Source organism: Amphiprion ocellaris, chromosome 21 (genome assembly GCF_022539595.1).
Source record: "Amphiprion ocellaris isolate individual 3 ecotype Okinawa chromosome 21, ASM2253959v1, whole genome shotgun sequence".
NCBI lineage: Eukaryota > Metazoa > Chordata > Actinopteri > Pomacentridae > Amphiprion > Amphiprion ocellaris.
In genome coordinates, this window is record NC_072786.1 from 27,600,850 (window position 1) to 27,622,279 (window position 21,430).

Genomic DNA, 21,430 nt, shown 5'->3' on the forward strand with positions numbered 1-21,430 from the left:
TCACCTTAGCTGCTTTTATTTGGAGGTAACAATGATTACATGCAAATACGCATAAATTTATGTCCGTGAAAATAGTAGAGGTATGTTTCTCTGGGAAGCATTATCCCATTAATTTAGACCAAATAATGTATGCAGATTAAAGCCTAACCAGTTATGAGTATAGGCAATCCTATAAAAAGTGTTTGCTATGATATGACAATATCCTTGTTTTTATGTGCAAACTAGACCATAACTACTGTACTGTATATATGAAATATGCGCCTAATCTCTTGTAATTATCCTAGGACCTATAATCTTTAAAATACAACTGTCATCATGAATTAAATCAAGTCATTTTGAGGCGTTAGCAACCTTTCATTGACAATGTATGGGTTGAAAGTCACATTTTTTGGTAACTGGAAACGGCGTCAGGAGTTAAATTTGTCCTTTTAAACCAGTTAAAAGAACAACTGTGGTTGTAATGTAGAGCAGATGTAGACATAATGCATTAGGGAGCCACAGAAGGGCTATAATGTGACTTCATTAAAGTACAAAAAGACAGTATTTACAAGTACTTATAAGCTCCAAATAAAGTTGGAAGAACAAGAGGTGGTTCAGTCGTCTGTCTAGGCCTTTTCCACAGCAAAGTTGTCTTTGCAAGAAAAGCACAGGTGTAACTAATAACAGTTTTCTAACTGAATGGAATGTCTTTCTTGATATTTGGTTTATTGCTTGGTGTATAAAATATCAGAAAACTCTGAAAAATGTCAGTAGTATTGTCTCAGAGCCCACAAGTCTTGTTTTTTATGACAAACGGTTCAAACCCCAAAGATAGTCAGTTTTTTTCACAGAATACAAAGAACTCACAGACAGTATTTATTTATTTTTTTGCAAGAAGCTTAAACTAGACACTTTTGGTATTTCAGAAGAGGTCTTTACATTTTTTTTGTCCACAGCCCAAAAATATTCAGTTTAATGTCATGAAGGAGTGAAGAAATTAGAAAATATATTCTACAGATTCTATTGTGATATATTTATATTGATGCTACGTTTATAATTTACCATTGTCACGTTTCTTAACTAGTAAAAGCATTTGTCAGTAAGTGTCTGTCCTTGGAAAACATATGGTAAAGTTAAGAGGAAAAAATGATATGGCTATTTCTGTCAACACCTCTGGTTTTGATTTCTCAGTATATATGGTGAGTAACGGTAATCTTGACACATCAGCCCTCTTCCTGACTAGAAGAAACACTGACGACATTTTAAAAAAAACACGCACACTTTATTGTACAGGATTCACAATGAGGAGAACAATAGAAACTACAGCATGCAGGGATCTAAGTACATCATCAATAAAACTCCTGAGATACGATAGGAACACACATGTAAACAATAACCCTGGTACATTAACAGATCTACAGCCAACTGACAGCACTATATATATATCAATAGAACTAGATTACAGTTATTTACACAGAACAGGTGTTTTTCTTTAACATTAGTACTCAAAAAACGTCATGGTATGCTATGGAATAGAACACAGGAACAAAGAAAGAAATAGGACAAATTTGGTGTGTCCAAATTTCGCAGTTTGCTTTACTTGAAGGCAGGAACTTCGTAGAGTATTATGAGGCACCATAAATTAATTAGAAGCACATTTCCAAGTGATAAGCACACCCCAGTAATGTTTTTCTGTTTGAATATTTGGTGTACAACATGTGGGTTGTGTTATGACAGACCAATTACTGTACACGCTATTATAATTACACTATGGGAAGAACTTTTGCTTCTAGTTGACTTAATTGCAGACGAATCACAGTTGACTACAGGTACATTCTCATATGATGTGCATTATTTCATATTTGTTGTGTGGCTGCTTTTTAAAGATATTTAATGTGTGTTTTGTGTGAAAGCTGATGATCCAGTCACAGTCGTGTCTTTCACCTTGGTCACCTCTTAGTGGTTATCGTTGTCGTGTTTATGAGTACAGTTGAGTTTTGTGACATTCAGTCTAAAGTCTGTGCGTTTTGTTTGGGTGACAGTTCAAGTGGTGGTTGTGACCGAGTAGCTTGTTTGTAGGTTTTTATCAGACGGTCAGCGTGCTGCGACGCGAGCCATTCCCGGGTTAACGAAGGAGAAGTTTCTGAACATCGTCTGGTCCACGCTGTTGATGAGTGTGCGGTCGGCACACGATAGTCTCGGTTTCTCGTTGATGAACTCTTTGTCGAAGTTACTGCAGTCGCTGGGTGACGTCTGCAAGAAAGAACAAATGTTTTAACACACACAACGATACGCACAATGCACAACTGAGCAGCTTCGTAAAATGGAGCCAAAAGCTGAGATGGTTATTTTATTGTGTGGCACAAATAATTAGTCTACTTTGCTGTTTGTACATGTTTACCATTAAATATAAACTTCAGCTTGGTGTCACTAAAAGCTGAAAGAGTAAAAGGTTTATGCAGCACTAGAATTTAGAGTAGACGCTGGAAAATAAAATGGTATCTGAGTGCTCATGTTTCATTTTCTCTGGCAGAATGAGTTTGGCCTCCCTCCCGTTCAAGCAGATTTCCACTCAGCCTGACCTATACTGGTCCAATCACAACCTTAAATCTAATATCGGTCGGGTTTGATGCGATGACTGGACAGAGGGATGTGGAGCGACATTTTAAATCCAATACTGGGTCCGTATTAAAAGAGCTGGATGTGTATTGTCTCTAAAAGAAAAAAGCAAACAGATTTATCCTCTTGTTTATCCACCTGTTTACAATGATCCTTGGAAACTAAAAATGAACTGAGTGGTTTGTCACTAATTCGCATTCATGCATTTGTTTGTCGATGTTTGCTCATGTGGATTAGAAAGTCACTGAGAAAGCATTTATTTGCAGATTGATTTGTGCCTCCATTCTTGTTCTACATACTCCCAGTTCTGCTTCATATTTCAGTAGCATTTTACCTTGTGGATCTTAAAAACATCAGCTTCAGGGTTCATTTTAGCAATCTCTTTAACAACCTTAGTCTCATATTAAATGTCAACCAATGACAGAACTTGTGTCTACTGCCTCTTATACAGTATATATTACTGAAGCAGTTATTTACATTTGATATTTCTTCCAGATGTTGTGTAATTTGTTATGCATTTTTTTAAAAATTGGCCAAAGAAATAATTTTGGACTTTGACTAGCTGAGTCATATGAAGAAGATGTAATTACAGATGTTGTCAAGCCTAATTTCACTGTTGATTAAATGGAAATTTTAATTTAGAGAGGTTAACTCATCTAACAGTAAAGGGAAAAACAACACTCAGAAAGCATCCCATTAACTCTATGCTAATTTCCATGTGGATTAAACTGAAATTGAAATTTAAGAAGCCTTTGACAAAGCTGATGTGCACACGATGAGCTGTGTTTTCTCTTCAGACTGAGTGGGTTTGCAGTATTTGCAGGTAAATTATGGTTTACAAAGTGTGGCTAACTTTAGCAGTGCTAGCACTAGCAGCTGCTTTTACCTGCAGGTTAAAGTTCATATGTCTTCTATATGTGGTTACGCATTGTTCCGGTCAAGTGGTTTTATGGCAGCTTATTTTGACACAGCTAACATACAACTCTGTTTTTATTTTCTGGATCAAACACACTGATTTTACGCCATATAGACGGACCCACTCTCCACCCTGCTGGTTTACAAAGTCAGAATGTTAGCTGGTAGTGGCAGATGACTGCAGAACATCTTACGTTCAACAACCGAGTAGTAATTCTGGTCCTGACTAGCGAATGTAGAAGCTTTTCATCGTTAAATTGGCTAATCTCTTGTATACCTACATGCAACAAGATCACATTGTCACAGTATTTCAATGCTGCTCATCATTTTAATTATTATTTTCAGTAAACAGTATTTAAGTTTCATTAAATGATGTTTCCTATTGTCGCTCTTTTTTTTCTTCAGTATTTTGATTAATGTTTAAGCATGTGCAGGTAGCATACTCCCTGTAAATAATCAGGATAAGGTATGAGCACATCTAGCTGGACTTGTTTTATAGAGTTGCATGTACACAGACCCAGCTATACTTACTAAAGTTGGTCTGAAGGGCGGCGCAACCTGTCGTTGTTCCAGAGCGTTCCAGTCGGTGCTGCTGAAGAAACTGTGCTGTCTGATGTTTCCTTTCACTCCCAGTCGCTCCTCAGGTTCCCTCACAAACAGCTGAAGAGCAAACACACACAGAGTTTAATTACTGTGTCCTGAGTGCTGGCATAGCGGTGAAATATAGGCAATAGTAGTTTAAAACTCTGTCAGAAATGTACAGATATTAACATTTCACAGAGGGAATCATGAGTCATCTAGCATTATGGTGTCATGGAGTTTCTGTATTTGTGGCTCTTGAGATTTTCAGTTTTTAAGAAGAATGCTGAAGCATCATAGAAATCACAATATTACCAAGTACAATATCCAAATCACAGGAGTTGCAATCTTATGATAAAGGCAGAATGTGTCACAGTGTACTATTATAAATGAACCATTGTGGCCTTGCCTACTAATTATACACTCCAGCAAAAACCTCATCATCAATTTAACATTTTTCTCAATGGATTTTTCTCAGTGTAAAAGAAATGACAAAAAGACCTCTCCTGATAAAATTGTGATTCAAATCTGTGAAAATAATAGCAATGTGATGCACTGTGATATTTTGTTTGCATATCATTCAGTCCTAATCAGCATACCCAAAAGTCATGCAGTCGTTTTTAGCCAAGGATTTCTTTCTTTTTTTTTTTTTTAGATCTCTAGTGCTTATTTTTCATCCTAATCTCTGCTAATTAGTGATATCTATGATATATAATGGTGCATAAATCTTAGATAGATTTATCTTGTGTTTTTTAAAATCTAAAATACAATGGAAAACAATTACGCTTATCATGTGTGGACTTAATCTTGCATCCAATTATCTCTCGATAACATCTGTATGTGTGACCTTGCTCTTTAGTTTATTTAGTGCTCATAATGGGCTCACAACCTTTGAAACACCTCTGCACACAGTGTCTGACCTTGACTAGTATGTCCTTGGCAGCTTTGCTGAGCCATTGAGGATAAGCAGGGTTGTCTGTTCGTATGGACTGAAACAGCTCCTCTTCATCACGACCGTGAAACGGAGACTGACCAATCAGCATCTCATATAGCAGCACCCCGAACGACCACCAGTCCACTGAGCTGTTGTACTTCTGACCCAGCAGGATCTGAGACACAATTACACACACATATATACTGGAGAACTTAGCCAGAAGACAGGTCAGGCTAGGTAAAACTGTTTTTTAGGATATCTGAACATATATTTCATTAATTGGCATGAAACCTGCTAACATAGTGGCAAAAGATGGCATGTTACAATTTAAAGTGTGTGGTTACCTCAGGGGCGATGTAGTCAGGGGTCCCACAGAAGGTGGAGGTCCGCGAATCATCCTGCATGTTCTCCTTACACATGCCAAAGTCTGCTATCTTTATGTGACCATCTGAGTCTAAAAGTACATTATCCAGCTTCAGATCTCTACCAAGTGCAAAGAAGCGAGAAAGAAACATTGTCAGTGTAACCTATAAATTGCACATCGTAAATTCCAGCTCAGTTTCTTTTTTTTTTTTTTTTTTTGCTATTACTGACACCTACCTATAAATAATTCCTCTAGAGTGCAGGAACTGGAGCCCACAGATGATCTCAGCTGCATAGAAACTGCAAGAAGACACAAATAGAAGAGAGGAAAACATAAATTTGGTGTGTTATTTTTGTTTGCATTTATTTAAGTTGTATTTCTAAAAAGATGGAAATATTAATGATGAAGATAAAGTGAAGCTGTAACAGACAGTTTAAGAAATTAAAGTTGCAGTAAAGGTAAAGAGTTTAGGTAAATAAAGACAACAAAAAATGCAATAAATTTTGCATCAAATCAACAAAATTATTTACTTGCCAGCAATCTTGTATGTCATGAATCACACGGTGGCAGGTAAAAGGAATGATGGAAACACAAAAGCATCCCACCCAAACAGTATAAACCCACAGCTGTGTGTCTTATTACACGTTTAGTCTTTTGATTTGATACGTACGTGGCTCTGTGTAAGTCAAACTTGTGGCAGTTTTGGATGTGAAACATGAGATCACCTCCGTTCAGATACTCCATTACAAAGAACAGGTTTTCCTGGATGTAAAAACACAGAAAAGTCAGTGCTGTAGTTGGCTGAGGAGAAATAGTAGTGAATTTCTGCAGACTTAACGTCCAGGTGTACATGATTATCACCTTGGTCTGGAAGGTGCAGTAAAGATGGGTGAGGAAAGGATTCTCCCAGGCTAAAGACAAAACCCTCCTCTCCACCATGGTGCACTCCACGTCATCATCCATCAGCACCACGTCTTTCTTCAGGGCCTTCACAGCAAAGAACTTGCCGGTCTTTTTCAGCTCAGCTAAAAACACCTGGAAACAAAGGAAAAACAGCTAAAAACCTTTGTGGTCGAATACCATGTGTTCTTTGTCCCCCCCCCCCCCCCCCCCCCCCCCCCCCCCCCCCCCATGCAAGAAGTGGGTTTTCTGTGGAAACTGACTGCACAAACAAGTGTGACCACAAGCCACACAGTGTGGTGTGTGTAAAGGCCTTATGTTGATGAGAATGACTAAAATACCATACTTTGAACGCAAACTAACGGAACAAAATGGCCACAAGAAATTCCATTAAGAATGTGGAAAAAATCTGCTGTTAAGTTTTTTCATTGGTGCTTCCTACAAAAAAAACCTCCTGTTGCATCCATTTTTTAGCTAGTAGATCTATTTCCACAATGACAAATCTTCACCCTCATTGTTCCTTGTGTTGCATAATGTCCAGGATTTTCTATTTGCTCAGCTCTAGTGTTGCTTCTCTTCTTCAGACCTACCTTGCCAAAGCTGCCTTTCCCGAGCATTTTGTGCAGAACGAAGTCATCAATGATAAATTTGGGCTGGTGGTCCTTCCTTGGAACGGCATACAGAGGTTCTTCTGTCGACGCCTTGGTAACCGTCCTACTGACATCTGTTGGTCCCTCCCACGAAACCCCCTGCACATCTGCAACAGGAGGCAGGTCAGGAAACATTATAAAGGTATATTAAAAAGAAGAAATTACACGTTTCATAAAAAGGAAGGTCTAAGAAGTTGTGCACCTTTATTTGCAGGTATAGCAACGGCAGGTAAACCCATTACTAAACCCGATGGAGCTCGGACCATTCCCGGCTGGCTGACAGTCACTGGACCTTCTCGACCAATGATGTCCGTCTCTTTGGTGCTTCTTTCCTAAAGGTGAAAGGTAGGAACAGCAGCAAACTAATGCATTCAAAAGCTTTGATAATGTTTTCCATTTGTAAAATATTAGAATAACGTCTAGAATTTTTAGCCTTTTCAATTCGGTAGGAAAATCACTAAAATCTGCTAATAAACATTTTGTGGCACTAAACCCACATGAGTTTTCATACTATGTTAAGGTGAAATTTGCATGAAATAATTACATTTATAGATTAAACAGAGTACAGTTACTGTAAGTAGAGATAGTCTTAACGATAGCGATGCTTCAGTGAACTGACAGGACTTAGATGGACCCATAGGCTATATTAAAAGGCATATGCATAGATTCACAGAAGATAAAGATATTTAGAGCTTTACTAAGCTGAAGCTATGTCCCAAGTACTCATTAATTCATTTTGTAGGTGTCTTATCAGCCACAGGGTGAATTTAGAGACATAAGAGTTGATAAAGGAAACCTCCACGGTATCAAAAAATGAAAAATTAAAGCGCTTCTTAAAATCTACACAGCTCAAGTACATGAAAGTCTATATTTTCTTTGCCTGACCTGCTGTTTGCTCTCAATGACAGCCAGAGCTTCAGCCATCAGTTTCTGGTTGACCCCACAGAGGTTGGCTACTTTCTTCTGGCATTTATGGTGGACATTCATACTGCATTCTGCACAAGAAACACAACGTTAGCACAGTTCAAATATCAAATAACGTTAAAACTGATGCAGTAATAGCAATATTTAATGTATTTACTAAACTACAATGCTGAATGATATGAGACGATGAATCAAATTAATGATAAATTGTCTTTGAACATCAGAATAGGGGAACATAATGTGACAACCGATGTGACAAATTTTGCTGATACTGTATGTTTCATTTTGTACCACAGGCAGGATCCTAATGGGCATATTTCTCATTGATCTCCTCATATTTTCAGACATTTTGTATGTTTATATATATAAATCAATAGTTTGTAGAGAAGCAGAGCTGTAGCGTATAAACTGGTTGGTATGCTTTCATCTGATCTGTCATTGGTTCGACAGTCACTAGTGCTGTTTTAGTAAGAGGAAAGGCAGCAGGAACAGATGATTATTAAACACTTCTGACTCTCCCAACCTAATGGAGACTTTTAGGTCTAATTTATTCAACGTTTGCTCAGAGTTGTGTCCAAACTAATGGACGTCATGTTAAGGAAGTCAAAACGTCGAGTGTAAACTTTGCAAACAGCTGTTCGTAAATCACAACTAAAATTGCAGATCATCTAAAAGCACTGGTCTAGATTGACTGTATTATGCTTTTCAGCAGTTCTTCTGCTGGGCTCACCAGGTGATGTAGTTCTATTTACAGAAATCATATTAATATGGGCAGGTGCATGATGGTCTGGTTCAAGTCTTTTGGTATAAATTTAGTGTAAAACAAACAGGTTAAAATGATCTAATATGCTGCAAATACTAGCTTTTTATGTTTATATCTCATTTAGGCTAATAAGGCTAACAGAGTGCACTGTGGTCCATTCAGTTAATCTAGAGATAATGTGAAGATTTTTTGTATTTGTTTCGCTGCATTCTTTTTTTTTTTTTTGTGAGAATGATGTCTAAACTCTATGTGTGCATAAAGAGGATTATCCTCTCATCTTGCCAGTGCAGTGCTGCTCTTCTTTACAAAGGAAGTAGCTTTTCCTGTGCTATAAATTCCATTTGACAGTTTGATTCGCTTGTGGCATGCTCTTCGTTGTTGCACATGCTACAGGCAGTATACCCAACCCTAATACCTCAGTCACACGGAGTGCAGCAGTGTGTTGACTTGTACTGGGAATGTGATGGATTTCACAGGGAACACTATACTTAGCACCTGCTGTGGCAGCTGCATGTGTTTCAGTGTATAATTCAGACAGGAAATGATCAAATATCTGCCCTTGTGTCAGCTGCTGGAAGTATATCATGTTGTGTTGTGGGCTAAATTCTAATTGCTATGTGGCCAAAACCATGTATTACCTCATCTGTTCATTCTGATTTTTCATATAGAGGAAAGGAATGATACAAGCTGGGAAAATGATCCTCTTATGTTACGTAAAACATTTAAAAATCCTCTGATATCTGTATATTCTAATCTAGAACATTTCATCTTTTAGAAGTGAGATATCTCTATTGAGCTTCCTTTTACCCTGTTAAATATTTTTTTCCTTATCTTAACTAAGGTTGTCACAGAAGTTACTATTTCATGTATTTTATAGGACAGAGATATATTATTCAGAATATTTACTATAATGTTAGACATTTGTGGCTGTATTTAATACATCGTGTATGTATTATTATGCATAAAATCACAGAAATCAGAAAACTTCTGCCTCTCACCCTCACATTTGAGCCCCTGCTTGGCAAGACCCCACAGCAGAGTCCCACAGTGTTCACAGAAGGTGGGACTTTTGTAGTTGTAGACTTTAAACCTGTGAGGCATGTCGATCTTGAAGCGCTCCTTGTGGATCTGCAACACATTGTGCACATTATCACAGAAGCCTCACAAACCAGTGAAGAGAAACAAACAGTCCTGAATTAATGACTAATTGCTGTTTTAATTGGATAAATTGAGACTGTGTTAGATTTGCTGTAGTACCTCATTGCATTACCAGGTGGAGCCTCTTACTGTTTAATGAGATGGAGTTACAGGTGTGTTTGCTGACCGCTAGTAAGCTTTAAGTGCTACCTACCTGTTAACTGTGGCAGGCATGCCGATGAATTCAGCAGCTTCAAGTTCTAAAAAGGTCTGTCTGGTTTAGTTAGCCACCTGAGGCTAATGCCTTTAATGATTTTAATATGCTAACACCAGCTGTGAGTGTCTGTTAGCAGGGAACAGCTATACCTGCTAATGTTTAGAAACAGCAGATCTCTGATTACATGCTTCTGTGAGTTTAAATACATGTTAGAAGTGTCAGTAAATAGTGACAGAATTCCTGAATTTTTAAAGTTGTTGCAACTGTGTTTGTGGAGAATTAATTTGATATCAAACTGCTTTGAAAAAATTAAGAACTTTACAAGTTATCTACTGGTGAAGGCTGCCGCTCATTTGCTGCATTTAATACTTTTGATTTAGTCAGGCCAGTCGACGAATAGCAAGTTTAAATAAAATCATAGTTTTTTTGCCATTTCAAGTATGATTCTATAAAATGACCTTATGTTTACATTATCTGTTATCAGATTCGTGATTTAACAGAGCAGATTATGCAGCAAACATTAGGTGTCAAACCTTTTCTATTTGCATATGGCATATCCACTGTGTGTTATTTATTTAAACTGTTAATTGATTATTAATTATTAACATGGCCAAGTACTGGTTTAGGAAATTGTTTAAAATTTGCATCCATATTCGTGAACTGTCAAAATCAGTAGAAATGCTTCCTGTATCCAAACAATGTGTGGCAGATCTATTCTTTCTTTATTACGGCACTTTGCTTCTCTTCTAGTAAATGAATATGAACTCAGCTGGAATATGGCTGAGCAGGAAGTGAAACAAGAGAAAAAAGATAAAAGCAGTACATGAGACAAGACAAGAATGTCTGGTGTTAAGAAACCCCTGTAGAAGCTGACTGATTCCTCAGTAAGCATTAGAATCACAGGCTTCCACGTCGTGTCGGTAAATGTGGAGTTTATGTCTGACTGGAAGACGTGACCCACTGTCAGCAATTACTGTGAAACCATTAGTCTGAAAATCAGTGTGAAGCAGTCACTCACCATTGTTTCTTTGCTGTTTATGGCTGAACCTGTGCATTTGGCGATGACTTTGTCGATGCATTTTTTGTGGATCGCTGCGTTGCACTCTGAAATACACAATGATGAGCAGGTTAGACACGAAGGCGCCATTCAAACCCGACTATCCGATAATGTTAGTGGAAAATAAACTCACGTCTGCACTGATAGCCCTGCTTGTTCAGACCCCTGCAGTGGAGAAAAACAGGTAAAATGACTCATATGATGAGGGAAAAAAATGACTAATTTGGTGGTTTGTAATATTGCAGTCCGTTGCGCACCAGACAAACTCTTTGCAGACGGAACAGAAGGTCGGTTGAGGGAAGAACGTGGCGCTGAACTCGTGACATTTGACAACGTGAACCTTGGCCTGTTTGATGGCACCACGTCGCTGGTGGAGGGTGAACAGACCGTCTCGCTCCCGTTCAGACTCCGGTTCTCCTCCAGACTGACCTGGAGCATCTGAAACATCAAACAACCTTAATGTCAAAAGGAAAACGCTTTCAAGATTCAATAGTGCAACACAGTATGCACGATCGTGTATTGTATTCCCTGTAGGCTACTCACAAGAAAAGAATAGAGAATAAATAACTTGGAGGATGAATTAAACAATCTCACAGCCTGAGGAAGCAAATTGTTTTGTGGTCTGACAGCATCAGCAGCAGATATTTCTGCCAGACAACAGTAGGGTGAACAAGCTGTGGTTTGGGTGGGGATTTGAGTATGAATTGGGTTTTGCACAAATTCTTCATCTCACAATTAGATTATTGCATCTTAGATCATCAGGGGCCTCCTGCTCAACCGTCTCCGATCTGCTTAAAACTTTTTTTTTTTTTTTTAATCACAAACTTTGGATATTTAACATGGTAACCGTGAAATATTAGCTTGATATATTGACCCACTTTCAGCATGTTTTTTTTCTCACGTTGAAATTTGAGGCTGTTTGAGTGACTATATCTTAATAACTTTTAAAGATCTTTTCACTGTTATTTCTCATCGCATTATTGATCATTTTTGCTCCATCTGTTATGCAAGTTCAGCAGAAATAAGTTTCACTTCATGTTTGTGACCAAATATTTGATATAAAAAAGTGTCCTCCATATTTTGTTTATATTATTGTGACGTGCCGCTACATATGGTTCAGAAAATATCACTACTGACTTCTGCATTATCATTTCTTTAGCTACTTTGCGCTCAAAGATGAAACTTTTCATAATGCCTTCAGTTCTTCAGTTATGAAATTTAAACAAAAATAACTTTCTTTTAATTTTTGGAACCAAGTATTTCATATTAAACACATGAACTCACCCATAGTAAGATATTACCAGATTCAGATAAGAATATACAGATATCAGTGGGTTTCTACAGATTCTGAACCAATGACATGATGAGAAATAAGAGTGAAAACTTCAGACTTTTATTTTAAATAGTTCCTAAAATATTGTTGTTCAGTCAGCCTCAAATTTTAGTGTGGAAAAGGCGTGCTGATAGTTGGTTGACAGGCATTTTTTGCATACAAATTGTCTCAGAGAATATGTGATATATCAAAGTAAAAATTAACAAATATCTTTAGAAACATCTGTAAAAGTTAGGAAGAACTTGGCACAGGAACTGAACTTTTTTTGTCCCGAGTGTGTGTATATTTTAGTGATTTATTTTTATTTTTTTTTATCTGACACTGCACAAGAAAAATTAATGCACCAGAATCAGTGTTGTTCCTCATCACTGACATATCCCTGACTGTGATAATCTGGGATAATCAAGAAAGAACATCAATAGTCAGATAATTTGGCAGAAGCATATTTTTAGATGCAACAGAGGTGCAATTGTTGTTCAACTTTCCGCACACAGAGTGATTACTCACTGCTCGGAAGGTGGTCAGGATTTCACACTTCAGTTTTGGTTTGTCATCCTCTGTGGACTGAGAGCTGCTTCTTCTCTACATCAGTTTCACCTTAGAATAGGTTTCTGTTGCAGTATATATCCACTGTATGATCCAGCCTTACATTTTTTGTTTTTTAACCAAAAAATATAAGAAACACTAAAATTGTAGAAGTGTCACCAATAAATTAATGAGCCCGGTACATCAAACTGACTCTAATGTACCTCAAAAGATAATCATTTAATGATTACTTGTAGCTCAAATATATAAATGCTGCATTAAATTCAGGCTTTACCTGCCAAAATTGATTACTGGAGGTAGTAAGTTCTCTCACAATCCATTTTTGACAGCATTATTTACAGAATAATCATATATTTGAGTTTGCATATCCTTGTTCAGCTTTGTTGTCCTTCTGGTTGTATGTCTGTTCTTTCTGAATGCTGCTTCTGAAGCAGGAAGTGCACTTTGAGCCACTAGAAAATAGTTAAAATCCACTTTATGTGTACTTACTTTAGTCAAAAACCGGATTGTGACTTTGTTGTTTTATATCAGTGTTACAGAATGTCGGATTCTTACGTCCTTTTTACAAATTACTTAATTTTTATAACCCCTATTTTTTTGTTGTCACACACAGCTGTAAATATTCAAGTGAACACATTCTAAGGCCTGACAAAATTGCCTGATTGGAATTATTTAAGTTGAATGCAATGATCATTGGAATGTTTCATTCACCTGTCTAGAAACAGCAGAAGCTAACACAGATGCCATATTTCTATCAGTATTTCCTTTTTTACACTGTTTGTGCCTCATTGCTCTGCTATGGTTTCATGACACTAACTGTTAAACTCCTTTGGTTTTAAGCCAAATGAAATAGATGTATTAAAATGGTCCCAGAGGTGGCTCACATCCTTAATCTGAGGCAAATAGGTTCATGAAATGAACAGAAAGTCTTTAATATGATAATGATGTGTATAATCTGCTGAGCTGAATCAAACTGATCCCGATGCATCTGATTTTACTCATGTAATTTACTCGACTCATTACTTTTGCAGCTTTTGCATTGTGATGCAGCAGACTGATTGTTTTCAGGCCTCATATTTTACAAAAAATATCACACTGTGACACTAGCTCTCTTTATAGGCTATGGGCCACCCAGAAATTATACAAAAAAAAATGTTCCAAACTTAATATCTATCAATATTAGGCAGCTCAGAACAACTCACCATGTTTTGTCTAAAGATTTTAGGAAACCCAACCAGGAAGACAATAGCTATGGTATCAATGCAGTTTAGATAGTTTTTTATACCAATGTAGGAGCAGAAAATCAATTTAATGTCTGAACTACAACCTCACTGTGACAAGAGTTCAGTTTCCTTTCTGTAGCTCATCCTAAAACTGTTCAACTGTTGTTGACCACTCACAGACATATTTAAGAGAGCTGTTGATCTTTTCTGCTCTTGTGCTTATACCAAAATCAGACAAACACATTTCCTCAAAGGCTGAGCTATGCCTTTTTAAATCATCTGTCTTGTTCATGTTCTAACTTATTTGATTATCCTTCTTTACGAGCACAGTAAACCTGTTTATTACATTTTAACAGGCTGCACGTGTACAATATAAGAAAAAAAAATATGCGTTTGCATGTGGGGGGAAGTTCTCCAGATCAAATGATCACCAGCCTCTATTCCACCTGTTGTTCTGAGCAGTGATTTCCTATTTGTTCCGTCTATATTTAGATTCATGAGATGGCTTCTTCCTTTTATTCCTGTGTGACTTCTCAGGCCTTGGCATGGTGTTAATGTCAGGAAAGTGCCAGTGAAAGCACAAAGCGATCATATAACCACTTGCTGTTCTTAGAGCCAGTAGGGGGCAGACAATCAAAACTCTTGTTTTTAGCTTGAGAGGATGTAATTATGATGGCACAATTAAGGCTGATTAGACACACAAGTGTGCAGCTGCTGCAGGCCTGTGAAGGACAATTTGGACGATTTCCCACTTTTGCAACTGCATTCACTATATTTATGCAATATTTGATCATTTTCTACTTTGAAAAGTCTAAAATATTCCCTCAAATTTCAAAGGACTGATGCATGGACACATTTAAAATAATAAAAAATGGGAACATGAGGGCTAAATGTGGCAGACCAAGTCTAAAGTAAAATATGTCTTGATGGCTGTCAGATCTCTGTGAAAATGTAGTGTTTAACACCAACAACTGACAAACAAATTATTATTTCAGGCTCTCACTTTCATTTAACCACATTTTATTAAGCCAGGTGTTTATATTTGGATGTTTATATTTAGCCTTTTGTGTTCAAGGGCAGTAAGTTGAGCTGTGAGGGTTTAAAACACTCACCGCTTTTCTCCAAGTAGTACCTGGCCTCCATCAGAATGCGACCCTGTGGCTTCAGCTCCAACTGAAACCAAAAGAAAGTAAAGCAAACACTAATATTAGAATTTAACCCTCAAATTTATCAGGAAATTACAGAGAATGAAAGAGGAAGAACTCTGGTTGTGGAGGATGATGATGAATGCACGTCATGCTGTTTGGGTGTCCACAGACTGTCTGGCAGAAGTAAACACACATAAGGACCAGACTGGAGGAATGTATTTGATTTTAGTCATCTGTTTACTTTACAATATTTGTTTGATTCTTAGTTGGTATAAGAGGCAGCTGGCATTAAGCCTCTGGTGTCACTCAAAGCCAAGTTTTTCTGTGGGGAATAAAATCTCTGGTGTGCAAGAAGTGATCTATTTTTAATTTCTAATTAATTAAAGTTGATTTAAGTAAGAACTGGGTAATTAGTATGAGCAGTGATATTCTATGACCCAGATGTAATTGGATGTAGCTGTCAAAAGATGCAAAACTGAACCCCTTTACATGGAAACTGGCGAATTTGCGATTATGTGGCCAATTAACATGCAGCATTCTGGTTTTCACTTCTGTGAGTACCTTACAAGAAGCCAAAAAACACTTCTTGTCAACTTAAACAGGTCGTGGGTGCCTTCATTTTCTTCATAAGAGTGAATTTTATCAGAGTTTCGGTTTGAAAGTTTCATAATGATTTGTTTTTCTGATTAATCAGCTGGCCTTACAAAGGCAAAACAACATTGAATTCTACAGTAAATGAGTGGTAGCCGTGTATTAGCTGTCAGCCGCTAACAAAACCCAGGAGTTCAACCAAACACGTTTGAACCACAACAAGGAGAGATGCTACGTTACACAGTTACCTTTATCTTCTAAGATGCTTGGACTGCATTAAGACTGTTGTATTTACTCTTGCAGCCAACGACAGAACATTGGGCGTGCTTTGTTCATAGCTGAGATGTTTTACAGTCAGCAGAGACAGCTCTAGTAGCTAGGATGTTGTTCTATTTTTGCTAAACTAGCTGCGAGACAGACATTATGGAAATATTTTATAAGGTGATGTATAAAAGCAAGAAAGGAAAATCCTGTTCTTAACCCCTTGAAGCCTGAATTTGTTTACAATTAAATAACATTGTTTGGTTTTTGCTTTCCAGCTGATGCTAAAATAAGTGGAGATTGTTAATTTATCTATTCCATTTAGAACATAGATATATAATAATAATCACAGATATAAAATAATTAGGTCCCACTCCAACTGGTCCTATGAGAAACCAGTGCTTCTGAGGTACGTATTGAATCTGCACAAACTGGCATTGGGGGAATGGATACGCTATCTCAGCTGCAGTCTGAATGAAAGTGGTATATTGCAAGTTATATAGACGTCAAGAGGTTAAAACAAGGAGTTTCAGGCAGTTACGGAGCAGTGTTTTCTGTGAAAGAGAATAACTTCACACTAGGTTTTTAAAGCTATAATGTACTATAGAAGGGAAAATCTCAAAAAAGCATTTATACTGGCTCTTTAACCAATAAAAAAAAAAAAATAAATCTCCAAAAAGTTGCAGTACAAGATTCAGTGCAGACTTTTTTTTTCATCCATAGCAGTAGAATCACAACCATAGTTAGAAACATGAATAATAGCTGCATTCTAGTTCTATGTTCCATTAAAATATTGGTGTTGTGCATGCTGACTTACTCCCAATGCCTACATGATCCAGAGTCATCGTTAATCAACACCATTTTGTGTTCAGGTCAGGTGATGATGCTTACTACTGAAAATGGCGGCTATGATTTTTAATGACTAAAAGGAGGATTACCCCTTTAAACATTTGGTCCTTTGACCCCAAAGTGAGATGGCCCATCTGGATTTTGCCACAACAGCGAAACAGCTGGTCTGCGTGTTCAAACAAACACACACATCCATCCTGCAGCACTAACCCATATCTCCAGCTTGCCGTTCTCCTTCTTGCAGCGAGTTGCCAGTGAATCCAGAGCCACCGTGGCCTCAGACTTCAGCTCTGCCGTCCGGTCCTTCACCATCACATGCATGATTCGCCCACGATGGACGTGGGCGTCGAACGTGGTGCTCCATGGCGGGTACATGGTCGGCTTCTTCTGCTTGTACACTTGACCCTTTTCTATAAAGGAAACAAAAAAAAGATGTCCTCTTTCTTGGCCGAACTGTTCTTCTTCTCAGCAATAGACAGGAAATAAGATGAACCGAAAGCTGTACTTCACTGGCTAGTAGGAATTTTGTGTGTCCTCAGATTAAATGTCTTCTTGTAAGTTGGAAATTGTGAAAAATGCAATTATGACTGGTAGACACCTAAAGAATGTGCTATGAACAAATGCCATGAAAACATCTGTATCTACAACCTGAGAGTTTCTTCCTCTGTGCCACAGAGCTCCACTTGTTGTCCAAAAACTATTAAAAACACATCAGTGAGCAACACTCTCGCTCCCTCAGTGAATTTGGATCCGCATACACTTGATGTTTTGCTGCCTGAGGTACTAACTAGAGCACCAAATGTGGATTAATCTGCAGCTGAAAATAACACACAATATGATTTACTCTTTGAGTTAAAAGAACAGTGCACAGCTGTTTGAGGAGATGTTCAGTTTTAAAACCCACCAGTGAGTTTGACAGACACATTTTCTTTCAATATTACACGATCTATAAAGTCAAGAAACTGTAAAAACAATGTAAGAATCATGTGTTTTACAGCTTTCCAATGATCACTGAACATATCTTGCATGATTTTCATAAGGAAAAAAAGGCCAAATTTAGGCTTAAAATTTTGATATCTTATCCAAGACTTATCCAAAATGAAACTATAGTCACTATATTCCATGAAATAACAAAGAATTCTGTGCTCCTTGGTACAGCTGAGAAGTCAGGAATGATTAAGCTGCAACCAAAAGTCACATTACAAAAATTCTGTGACTCTTCAAGTGAACTGCAGGCTGTGTTTACACAGAGCAGAGCGGAGAGGAAAATGAATTATGCTTGAGCAATAAAATAAAAGCAGTATGCTTAAAAAACATGATATGAACACATACACATAGGAGCAAGTTGTCAGCAAGTTTTTGGAAGATGCATTCAGCATAGTGAAATAGCTTTCTGGATTTCTTGTTGTGTAGAGTAGTGTGAGGAACACTAGTTTGTAGAGGTTCAAACGATATAAATAAACCTTAAATAACCTTTCTATAGCATATGGAACCCATATTTTTTGAGTTAAATATTGTACATACATTTTGCTGTCTTTTTTATGATTTAAGGCATTGTAGCTTTGTTAAACTGCACAAAAGACATTTTTAGTTCTCTCTTCTTCTAAGCATGGTTGTGAAATTTCCATAGAGGTGCAGAACTTTATATCACAGTGAAAAATGAACCCACAGTGAGTAAAAATGTGACAAGAGCCAAAGACATCCAGATACTGTTTTGGGTTCAGAGGGTTATAAAGTAAAAGTGGTTATTTGTGATTTTTTTTGCATCTTTGAAGGAAACAGTTAACACTGGGTCATAGAATGTCACCAGCCGTATCCTCTGAGCATTTAACTTGTTAGCTTTGATTAATAACGTCCGGACAAGGATCCGGAGATTTCCTGCCAGTGTTGAAAACTAACACCAGGAATTAATCTGGGAAAATAGGATGACTGTATAGTGTGTCGCTCTCTGGGGATTAGCTGCTCTCTTTCAGTCCCAAGTTGCTGTTTAAAGCAAGTCCTTTGCTTTTTTTAATTAAAATGTGGTCATCTTATGCCGTGAGCATGCCAGTGTTGTTAAAACTTCACAATATTATTCTCCGGCGTTGCCATGGGTAACACATTTAGTTTGCACTGCAGCATGTTAGATTTTGGAATATTAGACCACACGGCTGGCAGATTTTTATCGAACGTTGAGAGCTTTTCAATGGTATCATATGGCCAGAAAGAAAAAGACCCCTTCTGGCCTTCATAGTTGACATCTGCAGATTTTTCTCTGCAATAACGTCCCATATATCCACTTACGTAACAGCCACATGCCATCCTGCTGCTTCAACAATAAAGCCTGCTAAGCTTTTTACTCCCTGTGTGATCTGCAGCCTTCCTCATCATTGGCACATCGCCTGCCTGTCCGTCGGCCAGCTGCAGTGTGTGCTGATTAAAGCATACAGAGAAGGAAAATATGCGTGTGCCTCCCCAGACACACAGGCTACGTCAGATCATGCGCGTCTTTCAGAAAGTTTCCTTATGGCGCTGTGCAGAGTGTGAGGTGAAATGTTTTGGTGTCAGACAGTACTCAGTCAGTTCCTGTGTTCTCTGAAATGTACCAGTGTGGCATTTACACTTTAGACTCTCATATCTCAGTTTACATTTTCCTCTCTTTTATATGCTGTAGGTGTATTATCAAAGGAGTTGTGTGCAGACACACAGTTATTGTAGTTTCCTACTTTAAGTTTAGGTATCAACACAGCAGAGCAGAGCGTCTCCAGTCACTAAACAAAATATGAAACTCTCCACTAAAACAAGTGTGTCAGCAGCGTTTCAACTTAAAGCCATGATTCATCAGGTTTGCCTCATTTCAACAGAATTCTAAAAGTGGAAGTTAACTAAGAATGGCCAACTGTTTGAATGAGCTGTCGAACAAGATTTTCCATTCACACGAGGATATATCTCATAATGTAAAAAAGGAACTGTGCAATGACCATTAACACCTAAACCTTTGTTTTGACTTTAATCTCATTATAAAGATAGATTCACACTAAACTGTTGGTATTTTTTTCCTCACTGACAGTATATCTCATTATAAGACCAAACTAACAATGATCTGGTCTGACTAACCAGTATTTTCTGTGTATTAAAGATCAGCTATATCTTGCTGATCTGTGTCATTGAGCCTGCTTCAGTGGCTTTTCACTGCACAAACTCAAAGGAGGCTGAAGGTGGCACAAAAGTTTACATCAAGACCTTGACCTTTTAGCCTTTTTACCTCTTTCTGTTTCCATTGTGGTGCAGCTTCATCTCCAAGAACACCAGGCCACTAGAGGTTACTGGATGTAATTCTAGTTCTACAAGCATGCAGTAAATATGGTGATGGAGGTGTGTTATGTTAACCTCGATGGAAAATTAAGTTCACATAAAGGCTCAGACCATCTTAAATGGACCACAAGTTCCTGCAGTGGAAAACGGCATATTCAGTCGATTCCTACCTGCTGCCATGAAATGCTTGCAGAGCATTAAATGTGTATTAATCCACCTCTGAAAATACTCCTGACCAAGCTGCTGTTTACTCCTGCAAGGCTGTGTTTGCAAAAAACTACAGTGTTCAGCACCGTGTTTTGCACCGCGTTTTTTTATTTATTTATTCTTGCACTGCCTTTAAGCTTTTATACTTTTTCTTTGGAGCTGCTGTAACGGTGAACTTTCCCCACTGTGGGATCAATAAAGTTTATCCTTATCCTTTATAGGAAATGATTCTGCTTCTGAAAGCCAAACTCTGTATTTGAAAATTGTCTATAAAGGCTTACATCGTGGGTAGGAACCAATGGGCTCAAGTCAGGAAATGTATACTAACACTTCATTGAACACACCAGTGTTCCAGCTATGAAACTTACAATAATACAATACAATAACTTTATTAATCCCCGAAGGGAAATTCAATTGTCTGGGTTCTCATCTGTTTACTTTAGAATTAAATGGTCTAATTGCTGCAGGACAGAAAGATTTTCTCTTTCAGTCCTGCAGCAGGGATAGGAGCCGTCCACCAATGTTCCGTTGCTCATTGAGACAGATATGAAGTGGATGATCCATGTTTGTCAGAATGGCAAATGAATTGTGCTGGTTTTGACGGTATTTGGGATATTGCATTTGCAGGGACCGTTGAGACATCTGGTTAATCATGTCTCAGACTGAAGTTAGGCTTCTGTTTAATGATTTACTGCATGTTGTTAGCACAGGTGTCTGTGATGTTTACAAAAAAACAGCAAATTAATCTGACATTCTTCTAACTGTAGGCTGAACATTGGATTCATTTGTCTTTGGCTATTGAAAATGAGACCGCGTTAGCTTATAGCAGGCATAGCACTATTAATTAATTCCAACATCAATGAGACGAGAACAACAGACAATGTTAAGCCTCAACTTTGACCGCTGTCACTGAAAATGGCTGCTATCCAGTTATCCTGAT

The 21,430-nt window shown here is 37.8% G+C and overlaps 1 protein-coding gene across 2 annotated transcripts in view; it reads right to left on the reverse strand.

Moving 5' to 3' along the window:
- Positions 1 to 1,239: 1,239 nt before the first annotated feature.
- Positions 1,240 to 21,430, reverse strand: part of prkcq (protein kinase C, theta) — a 34,247-nt gene continuing 14,056 nt past the window's right edge. For both annotated transcript variants that reach the window (XM_023278452.3, XM_023278451.3), the window contains exons 3-18: positions 17,200 to 17,399; positions 15,253 to 15,313; positions 11,296 to 11,476; positions 11,172 to 11,203; positions 11,000 to 11,085; positions 9,626 to 9,755; positions 7,826 to 7,935; positions 7,143 to 7,272; positions 6,881 to 7,047; positions 6,252 to 6,425; positions 6,061 to 6,152; positions 5,627 to 5,689; positions 5,371 to 5,509; positions 5,013 to 5,201; positions 4,045 to 4,173; positions 1,240 to 2,232 (exon numbers count right to left, since the gene is read on the reverse strand). In XM_023278452.3, the coding sequence (XP_023134220.1) occupies positions 2,074 to 2,232; positions 4,045 to 4,173; positions 5,013 to 5,201; positions 5,371 to 5,509; positions 5,627 to 5,689; positions 6,061 to 6,152; positions 6,252 to 6,425; positions 6,881 to 7,047; positions 7,143 to 7,272; positions 7,826 to 7,935; positions 9,626 to 9,755; positions 11,000 to 11,085; positions 11,172 to 11,203; positions 11,296 to 11,476; positions 15,253 to 15,313; positions 17,200 to 17,399 (2,042 nt within the window). In that variant the 3' untranslated portion in view covers positions 1,240 to 2,073. The remainder of the gene's footprint in view (positions 2,233 to 4,044; positions 4,174 to 5,012; positions 5,202 to 5,370; positions 5,510 to 5,626; positions 5,690 to 6,060; positions 6,153 to 6,251; positions 6,426 to 6,880; positions 7,048 to 7,142; positions 7,273 to 7,825; positions 7,936 to 9,625; positions 9,756 to 10,999; positions 11,086 to 11,171; positions 11,204 to 11,295; positions 11,477 to 15,252; positions 15,314 to 17,199; positions 17,400 to 21,430) is intronic.